This window comes from Pygoscelis adeliae, unplaced genomic scaffold, assembly GCF_000699105.1.
Source record: "Pygoscelis adeliae isolate BGI_AS28 unplaced genomic scaffold, ASM69910v1 Scaffold172, whole genome shotgun sequence".
Classification (NCBI taxonomy): domain Eukaryota; kingdom Metazoa; phylum Chordata; class Aves; order Sphenisciformes; family Spheniscidae; genus Pygoscelis; species Pygoscelis adeliae.
Window position 1 is genome coordinate 3,928,696 of NW_008824338.1, and position 10,820 is coordinate 3,939,515.

Genomic DNA, 10,820 nt, shown 5'->3' on the forward strand with positions numbered 1-10,820 from the left:
ATACTGTGAACATTCACTTCTTCTTGTCTTGATTCTGAAATTATTTCAATAAGTATATAAAGAATAGAAAACATATGTACCATGAATTTCTTTAAATCATGAACAGAAATAGCCACCCCTTTCTGTTATAGTTCTAAAGCTGTATTTTGCTTAACACAAATGTAAGTAAAACTGAAGCTCTGAATTTTATCTGAAAACCTTTCTCAGCCTATACCTCACCTCTGTACTTTTACGCTATGAACGATGACATTCCTAAATTGCAAGGATACGTGATTTTCAATGGAACTGATGGCAAGTGGTGTAGTGGCTTAGAACACTTGATACGTGAAGAGCACATTAGACATCCGTGACATGCCAAATCAGAACAGGACTTCAACCATATACCAAATGGTATGTGTTGAATGGAAGTGACACTTCAACCAAATGTCAGTTCTCTAGTCCAAAATCATCTGTTATCTGAATGTGTGTTAAAGTCTAGGTTTTAGAATAATTTATGTACAACACAAATAGTGATCACTTATGATTTTCTTTTACTGTGGTTATGTGTGTTTATATGGTAATGACACTAAAAATGGGCAGCTAGCTGTCTAAATAGCTGTTTGTGTGAACATAGTTTAGGAGGCAAACTTGTTTTCTCTAGCCCTCTGTGTGGCTGCACCTCCTTGTGTAAATATTCCCCCAGAGTAGATGAGTTCACATAAAACTGGTTTCTCTTATTTCTTCAAAGCACCTGGAGCTCTGGGATGTATTGATGCAAGAAAGGGCCTGGCCACAATTATTCTGTATTGCATTTGGAGATGGTGAGAGGTGATACAGCAATACACACACGATACCAAATAATACAGAGACATTGATAATAGCAGTGCAGCACCCATTAAAGTAGTCTTGTGCTCTGTGTTACACTGTCCTTATGATCCAGCTTCCCTGAACCTCTGCTTGCTTCTCCGTAAAGCTGCGGGGTATCACCAGCGTGTTGTGCCATACCACAGTCTGCTCCTTCCTTCCACCTGGCCAGAGGCAGTTAGAACTGAGCAGAGGTGCCTGTTTTGTAGCATCTGTCTATTGATGCCATGAAACATTGCTGTACTGATGGTATCATGACTTTTCTTACGGCATCAGTATCACTAAAATTTTAAAAGCTGTAATTTCTTAGTAGTTGGAGGGAGGTCGTAGCCAAACTGTATACGCTTGAGCTGCATCCCCTGAAGGTAACTGAAATCTAGTTCTAAATTCTTCCAGCTTTATGGAGAAATTTGTAATCATCTGTCAAGTTTCGGTGTACAGGTTTTTCTGCTACCTGTTTTCTATGTGCAGCTTGTGCAGCGTGCCACATTAGCTATGCCAACACAGCAGACAGGAGAGGGGCTGCTGAAGTTGGCTTAACCAGTACACCCAAATATAAATGCAGAAGATGTCTTTAGTGAGGCTGTCTTCCTATGTATTTTGCTGTTCATTTAAATTAATTGTGCACCCTCAACAGGCCCAGAAATGTTGACTGTTTCATATAAAAGTGGAGTTACCTCTTGTGGAAGTGTATAGAAAAACAGAGACTTTCTCTGCTTTTTTCTTTTGATCTCTTGCTCTTATCTTTTACACTTAATTGCCAAGGAAGTGATAGCTTCCACCCAGCTGTTGTGGCTGTCACACCGTTACAATTGTATCACTATCTGTACTTCATTTTAATCTCTCCTTATGGTCCTTCTCCAGGATGCTACTAAAGTTACGCTGTTAGCGATCCTTTGAGATAAAAAGATCCTGCAGCATCTGTTCTTTTACGTAATTTCAGAGTGGATTTTTGCGTGGAAAGAGCAAATTTAACCAGCTGCTAACGTTAAACCAATTTGAACTCCTTTACAGAGTTGGAGGCGGGGAAAGGGAGGTGACATTTCTTAGGGGTGCTTATTGTATGTCTTTCCCAAACTGTTAAGATTAAACTTTCACAGCGTAAGTCAAAGCTAGCCATTCATGACTAATGGTCACTCTTTGCCATTATCAGCAGAAGTCTCATCCTAAGGTGTTTGGAAAGGTTGCTGTCAGGCATCGCAATTCCGTAAAAGCTGCAAGTGTACGGAGAGGAAAATGCACTTGTTTGATTCTGAAGTACTGGAAAGCGGTGGGAGGCGGCAGTTTCTTACTCAATAAATGTGTTGCTTGTGCACTGTATTTGATCCAGTGGCTTACAAATACTTGCTACTTCTATAAGCCTCATCTTTTAGTCAATGTAGTGGATTTTGTTGCTTTTCTGCATGATCAGTAAATCTGTTTGAGAAGTCCCCGTGAATTGCACTAGTGAAACTCAATGGAAGACAACAGGATTTTGCAGCTGTTACCGAAAACATTGTTTGGCTATGATTATCTGTGATTATATCCCAAAAGCAAGGAACGTAGCTTAACTCTGAGCTGAAGGATGAGTTTGAAGATTGGATAGAGTCATTAGAAAACACAGTTTCACTGCATGTAAATTGATGGCATTTGGGGTCCCCAAGGTTAGTATCAGCACAGAAAGGCATTTTGCAGTTCTAATGTATCTTCTACAGAACTTGTGATTGACTTTACCAATTAAAAACAGTTCTTGAAGACTGGGGAGATGTCTTTCCCCTTATCTGTAGAGTACAGAGGAATTGCTACAAATTCTGTGGAGATTCCAAGGATTTCTGGCTAACCTGCAACTCACATCTCAATTTCCTTTACATCTTACTGATGAAGTACACACTCGGAAGACTTGCATTAAGAAATGTGTAGCACGACTACCAAGTCATCTTTCTGTTGCCCGTGTCAGAGCAATGAAACAAATGTTGAGACAGCTCCCTGGTTTTTAGATCAGTTCTTTGTGACGTATCTTTGCAATCTGAAAATAATGCCCCTGAAGTCTTTTATCTTTTCTCTCCTTAAAGAAATGGATTTCTTAAGCAGTATTTGGAACATCTGTTTCTGATAACTTAGATCTAGGTAGTTTGAACCTAGATCTTTGTAAGAACTTCTGGTCCACGGTTTCTTTTATTCTGTCTTTACTGGCAATAATAATTAAATCAGTGTGTGTTTTTTCAAAAGTAAATTAAAAAATTGTTGGTGTTACTGCACATTGAAAATAAAAAGTTTTAATTTACAAACTCCCATCACTTTCACTCTTGCGTAAAGGTAGGCATCGCGTGCAGTTCCCCCGGGCAACTGTTGACCAAACAGAAGGCCACACCACTGGTTTGGATTTTGTAGTACAAAATAGGTATTGAATGCATTTAAACTCATGCATGATCCATTATGCGCTTAACCAACCAGTTTTAATGATCACCTGTGAAAGTAATTTGATGAGTAGCAAACCTAATAGCTTGCTTTATCTCCACTTAATCTCCATCCCACACGCTTACAGAGGATGCTCAGGATCCCTCAAAAATAGGTAACAATGATATAAACAGACCATTAAATTCTGTATGAAAAGACGCAGAAGATAAACTAAAAGAGGAAGGGAAACACAACATTAATGGAAGTGAAGAACTGAATACTTTTTCCACTGTCTCTTCTACAGAAGAAAGACAGGTCTTATTAGTTTTATTTGAAAATGGGATGGGATGGGACAGAGAAAAGCTGAGAAGAAAAATGGGTCACTTTCAGACACATCTGCGTATTATCCTATGGTTTACTATGAGCACTCTGGAAGCTGAGTGGCACCAAGATACTTCCAGAAATACTAATCTGGAGAGGGCTGTACTTTCTTCTGATTAAACCCCTTCAATAAAGGGGTTACTGAACTTCTTTTGAATGTATTTAATCTTGGTTAGGGCTTGGGGGTTTATTACGTCTTCAAATACTGAAAAAAAACTTAGCTACTGACTTGGGAGATTTCTCTTGTTTTCTTGCTTCTTCTGAACAGTAAAGAGGCAGAATGTCATGCAGGTAATTGCACTGCACTGAATGGATTGCCCTCGGGTGCTGGAAAAGGTCTAAGTCTATAGCAAAGCAAGATGATTGTGATGAATAGGAAACAGAGGGCCTGTCAGAGGAGTAAATCAGTTAGTGAGTCAATGGAAATGGCTTTGATAAATGAATGGATGTCAATATTAAATCAATTGGTGGGAAATATTGTTATACTCTGGGATAAGGATAATAAAATACAGGATAGCTGTTTCGTTTGAGTTAAACTATGATTTTCTAGTCAAGCAATCAGCTTCCTGTGATGACTGCAGTTTTTTGTTTGCTTGCTTTTTGGCTTTACTTGAAGGGAAATACAGCGATCCCCATTTTATGTGCTTCAAATAGACTTGCTTAAATCTCTACTGGCAGATAACTTGGCATGATGTTTATTCTGCAGTAATAGCAGTACAGTACGCCTAGCATATATACTAGTACTGCAACTGTGCTGCTGAAATAAAAGCATTAGAGACAAGTAGTAAATATGTCATTTTGTTAGACTGTCTTTGTCCTGTATAGCTTTACTTATAATTCAAATTACCAGGTTTAGAATGCTTTTTCTATTTGCATTATTTCTTGATGTAATTTACCAGTCAGTGTAAGGTAGGATATTCTTGTTTTACAATTAAGCTCTAGTTATTCTCCTTTTCCCTGCAATTTCTGATAGTTAAAAGTTGCTATAGTAGAATTTGATTCTATAGTTACAAGAGCAATTTAGTATTCCTAAATGATAATGAAAATTGCATGGCAGTTGTCCAAATATTCAGTTGTATAAGTATATTATAATTTATACAGTTCTTTGCAACTGAAATAAACTGTCTTCTACTCTGTTTGCGTGTCAGCTTAAAAAAAAAAAGTAAATCATGCACCCTCTAAATACTGAAATCGGTGAGATTTGTTTCAATCTGAGAGTAACATTTGTCCCCAAGACAGTGGACACTTTCACAGAAAGACAAACCTCCTCCAAAGCCTTCACATTCCTAATGGCGAGGACTTTTATCAGGTATGCAAATAATGTGAGTCCATTTTCAGTTTTCCTTTGTCCTTCATCCTACCACAGGATGATTTTCTCCACCTGTTAGTAGCATCATCTCATTGATCAAAATATAAACTCTAGGAACTTGCGGCTTTTTTAATGCCATATTTATTTACTGTAGTGTGCTTCATCAGCCCTCGTCCCAGTGGAATTCCTGATGTTTTAATATTTAAATTAAGTAGCATTTAGTTTATTAAAAAAAAAATTGGCTAAAGTGCTTTAAAGTATGTATTAAAAATGTTCATGTGTTACATGAGAACTGACATTTCTAAATACTTTTAAAGCACTTATATTCAGTATAGGGCAACCAGGGCATCAGGCCCAGCCAACACGGGTTCATGAAAGGCAGGTCCTGCTTGACCAACCTGATCTCCTTCTATGACCAGGTGACCCGCCTAGTGGACGAGGGAAAGGCTGTGGATGTGGTCTACCTGGACTTCAGTAAGGCCTTTGACACCGTCTCCCACAGCATTCTCCTAGAGAAGCTGGCGGCTCACGGCTCAGACAGGTGTACTCTGCGCTGGGTAAAAAACTGGCTGGACGGCCGGGCCCCGAGAGTTGTGGTGAATGGAGTTCAATCCAGTTGGTGGCCGGTCACGAGCGGTGTTCCCCAGGGCTCAGTGTTGGGGCCAGTTCTGTTCAATATCTTTATCAATGATCTGGGCGAGGGGATCGAGTGCACCCTCAGTCAGTTTGCAGACGACACCAAGTTGGGCGGCAGTGTTGACCTGCTCGAGGGTAGGAAGGCTCTGCAGAGGGACCTGGACAGGCTGGATCGATGGGCCGAGGCCAACTGTATGAGGTTCAACAAGGCCAAGTGCCGGGTCCTGCACTTCGGACACAACAACCCCATGCAGCGCTACAGGCTTGGGGAAGAGTGGTTGGAAAGCTGCCTGGCGGAAAAGGACCTGGGGGTGCTGGTTGACAGCCGGCTGAACATGAGCCGGCAGTGTGCCCAGGCGGCCAAGGCGGCCAATGGCATCCTGGGCTGTATCAGAAATAGTGTGGCCAGCAGGAGTAGGGCAGTGATCGTGCCCCTGTACTGGGCACTGGTGAGGCCGCACCTCGAATACTGTGTTCAGGTTTGGGCCCCTCACTACAAGAAGGATGTTGAGGTGTTGGAACGTGTCCAGAGAAGGGCAACGAGGCTGGTGAAGGGTCTGGAGAAGAAGTCTTATGAGGAGCGGCTGAGGGAACTGGGGTTGTTTAGCCTGGAGAAAAGGAGGCTGAGGGGAGACCTCATTGCTCTCTACAACTACCTGAAAGGAGGTTGTAGCGAGGTGGGTGTTGGTCTCTTCTCCCAAGTAACTGGCGAAAGGACGAGAGGAAATGGCCTCAAGTTGCGCCAGGGGAGGTTTAGATTGGATGTGAGGAAAAATTTCTTTACTGAAAGAGTGGTTAAACATTGGAAGAGGCTGCCCAGGGAAGTGGTTGAGTCCCCATCCCTGGAAGTATTTAAAAGACGGGTAGATGAGGCGCTTAGGGACATGGTTTAGTGGGCATGGTGGTGTTGGGTTGACGGTTGGACTCGATGATCTTGGAGGTGTCTTCCAACCTTAATGATTCTATGATTCTATGACTCTAATATCCTATGTTCCCCTCTTCTGGGGAAAGGCAAACAATGGTCATAAGACTGTTGTGTAAGACAGGTCATAAGAAAAAAGGCAAAATGAAAGGAGAAGACGTTTTATAAACTGATGGCAGTAGCTGCATGAGCAGGCACTTCTCTTTATCCTAGGGTTCATTTTCGTCATTTGTATTTGAGGCAGTGATAATCTATGAGATACTGCAAAGGGGCATGTAGCAGCTGTCCATCAGCTAATGCTGGCTGCCGCACTGTTAGCTTACAGTTGTCCCCTTTCTCTTACAGTCTTGGCTGTATTTTGGAGAAAGTATTATGGAGAAATGGAAACGCTATTGCATTTTGTAATGCTGTTCCATGCTGTAGTGTCCCAGTTTCCCATACATACCTGTTTGCTGTTCTTTGCATGTGTATTTCCATGAAGGTTTCTGATATCAGTGTTCCATTATAGACTTCCTGTGGCACAGGAGAACATGATACACTGTTATTTGCTGTAGCTTTTATTTTCCTTTTGTTTGCTGGTTGTGTTTTCATCTTTCATGTGCTATTATTAAGTCAATGAGTTGGGCAAATTACCGCACGTGATCCTTTTCAAACTCCCTTTTAATATCCCCTGTTTATTTTTAGTGTTGCTAGGTTAAATGGTTCTGTAACTATATTTGTTCAGAGGCTACTTCAAGGATGCTAATTACATTGATACCAGGTGGGAATTCCCATGGGATTTTTTCCAAATGTTATCTCTGTTTCTTGTTTCTTTATGAAAGTAGAAAGTGTTGCCTATAGAAATACAGATATTGAACCAGAGCTGTGGAGAATATTAAAAAAAACTGTGTTTTATGTGATTGCCAGTTTCTACATAGCGTTTAGTGGAGAACTCAGATTTTCTTTTTGGTATGATTTGGGGGACTGCAATGCAGCAGAACATTATATTACACAAAGCTCTATTATGTCGTATGAATAGACAGACACGTTGTCAAGAGATTTTTTTGATCCATTTAGATGTATGTGGAAAGCACTTCAAATAACTAAGTAGAACCAGCTAAGGAAGCAATAAAAATGAATAATAGTGCAGTATAGTAAACACAAAATGGGCTAATTATAGTCTGAAATCAAATATTGAAGTTGGATTTCCAAATTCTTGGTGTGCAGCTGTTCATTCTGGCTCTAGAAGAGAACAGGAATTGCAGTCTGCAGCAGAAGGAAGCTTGTTGTGCAGAGGATCCAATACTGTATCCTTTGTGATCCCAACTGGAAAGGACATTGTAAAGATAATGCAAGATGGATTCAGCCAGATTTACTGGCATATATTTGTGGGGCTCATCAGCTTTTTATCTTTAGCTCTCTTCTTTCCTCTTCCCTTTGCCTTAGTTCTTGTCTCCCACAGTATTTTGTGAATATGTGTTATAGGTCATCTACTTGAGTAATTGTCAGTGTGGTTAACCCTTTCACTTTGTTACAGACTCTGAAGTGGATTATCAAACAAATTTCAAACCTAAAGCATTCTAAAGAATGGTCTAAAGACCTAAAGTCGTCTTCTGTGGAATCTTGTTATTTATTAAAATCTTTCAATGCTATAGAATTAGGTTAACCTTCTGGTTTTGTGATTTTAGGTTCAAACCTGCATCTAGAATAGAGCTTGGGACTTGCAATTCAGAAAAGTTTCAGTTATATTGCAGTCAGTCGCTGTGTTTATAAGATGCCATTGGCACAAGTGGCATCACTTCTCATCAGACTAGTGGGGACTAGGTGGTGCTTGAAGCAACACCACCACCACCACAATTCTCAATGCTCAGCAAATAGACATCTCTCTTCTAAACAAAAGACAATATAGTGATCTCGTAGCTTATCAGTGTGAGACTGAAGTTCTGGCTTAATTCTTCAAGAAACTTCCTGCATCATTTTGGTCAACTTCTTTGTTTTTCCATTCCTCAGCTCTCCATTAGGAAAATGTCTGTAACAATTTTGCCTACCTGCAAGTATAAGAAAGTTGTTCAGATTTGGTCATGAAGTGTTTAGGTATCATGGTAAAAGGGTCCTGAGACCCTGTAAAGAGAAGCACCACCACAAGGTCTGGACTTTTGTGTGTCCTTCCTTCATTTCATTCTCAGTTATGTTCTTTAGCCTATTTGGAACAATCAGTTGAAACCCAGAGGTTTCCCCATTTTCCTCATGGGAGTATGAAAAATAGGAGATTGCTCATTTTCTTGCACCTCAGTAAAGTTAAGACAAAGTTTTAAAAAACAAGACAAAACCAACCGCGTTATTATATAATTTTAAAGCATTGTAAATCAGAGTACCAACCAGCATTAACTCCACAGTATGCATTAATTTCTTCTAAGTTTCTTCTGTTTTTTGTAAAAATGACGCTAATGAAGGATCTAAATAGATTTTGTTTGCTTTGTAGGTGGTGGACTGTGCGTGGGACGAACTAGTCAAGATCTATACGCCATCCTGTCTCGCAGTTCCTGTCTAGAGAGAAAGTGAAGAAGATCTGACACACCAGGAGCCTTTCTCTCTTCCCCCACTACCAGACTTGTGCTAAAGTGTCACCTGTGTCACTGATCTTAGTGTCTCTTTTTAAGTAAAACTCTGCTTGAACAGAGTGTTGTGCACTTAAGCGTGTGGAGATTTTAGGGCTTGGTTTACTGTACAGGTAATACTTGAGCCAGCAAAACGTTCAACAGCTACTGAATGGTCAAAGAGTGGCCGTAGCAGGTATGAGCTGGTGTCTTTACAGTAGAATCACCAACACAATTTTGTGGTCTGTCTGGCTAATGATGAGAGCAGAGGCCTGAATATTCTCGATCCTTATAAAGAATAAAAGTAACTGGCAGTGTATTTTGAGATAATGTCACTGTAGAAAAAAAAGGAAAAAAGTGGCTTTTCACTGTAAAGTACTGTAATGTCAGCTGAGGTTTGTATCACTCAGATGCATTTATATGTTTTGCTGTGACTCACGTTGCATTATATTCTTGTGCAATATGACAAATGCTCTTCATAGACAGTAAATGTCATAGTTTATAGCCAGCTGATTCATTTGACCTTTTTGATTGTCGCTTCACAATGATGGCAAAGATTATTTTCATACTTTTTTCCCTTTTAGATCTCCTTGAGTAAAACGGTTGATGAAGTCATGCAGAAAGATACCCTGATGGTAGAGAAAATGCTTAGGAAAAAATTAAATATATACAACACTAATTGGATCACAATCTCCAAGATTTAGAGATAGGACAACCATCTTTTTTATTAGACTTGTCTTCTATTTTCACTTAGAAAGTTTTTCCAAGAGATGGAAGAGGAATATGGTCATATATTCAGTGTTTCTGGACCTCTGACAGCCTGGCCAAAGTGAGAGCTGATGTCCAGACCACTTGAACCTACATACACACGGATTAACTGCGTGGCGTAAGCATAGCAGATCCAGTGTGGCCAAGCTATTATACTTAAAAGAATATGCCCAACATGTTATAGGTAGGTTGAGTACTTTGCATGCCCACTTTGACTCCTCAGCCCACATGCCCCAGAAAAACTCAGATGAAAATACCAGCAAGTAGAGGCATTCAGTTTTTATGCTTCTCCAGTCTCCTTTGAATACTCTTTCAGGATCCAACTGTGATACTCCTGCCATTCTCACTGGTATATGTTAGGCTTCTCTCCTGGTTTCCTGCTAGCCTTTTTTTATTTTTTTACCTTCTTAAAGCTTTCTCACTTCTGCTGTTACCCCGTATCATCAGTCTTTACCATCAAAAGACTATTTGCAGATCTTTGGTTGGGTTTTCATAGTCTCCTGTTAACGACACTTCTGGGTTGCACCACTCATATATCAAGCAATAGCAGACACTGCCAGATACTGCTGGATGCTTTGAAGAAATGAAAGAAAGAATTCAGCGGCGCTAAGACTTGCAAGTTGCAAGGAAAGAATGATTGTGCTTTCTTGGAGAAAGAGCCAGGGAACTTGCAGGTAGCCACGGGGAGATACGCATATATCGATTCGGTGTTAGGGCAAGAAAGAAAGAAACCTCTTCTTCAACATGAGAATTTGGATCCTGATAGGGCCTTCTATTTTTCTGGGTCAGTGCAAACTGACGCAGAATGCCATCTTCTCGAGCTGAATTAATAACAAAAAGTAGATTTTCTTTTTTGTTAAATGTGTTGCACCAAATTCCAAATGTTTACTGCACTTTAATTCTGTGTGCTGAGGAATGATGCAATGATAAAGCTGTGCTGCATACAACTTTCAGCAATACCATGGGCCATAAAATCTAATTTTAGGCATTAAAATTGATTATTTCAACC

At 40.1% G+C, this 10,820-nt stretch overlaps 1 protein-coding gene across 1 annotated transcript in view; it reads left to right on the forward strand.

Annotated features, from left to right (window-relative positions):
• Positions 1-10,820, forward strand: part of PEX7 (peroxisomal biogenesis factor 7) — a 49,348-nt gene extending 38,528 nt beyond the window's left edge. Inside the window, exon 10 of the mRNA XM_009319142.1 lies at positions 8,929-10,820. Coding sequence (XP_009317417.1) covers positions 8,929-8,997 — 69 coding nt within the window. The 3' untranslated portion in view covers positions 8,998-10,820. The remainder of the gene's footprint in view (positions 1-8,928) is intronic.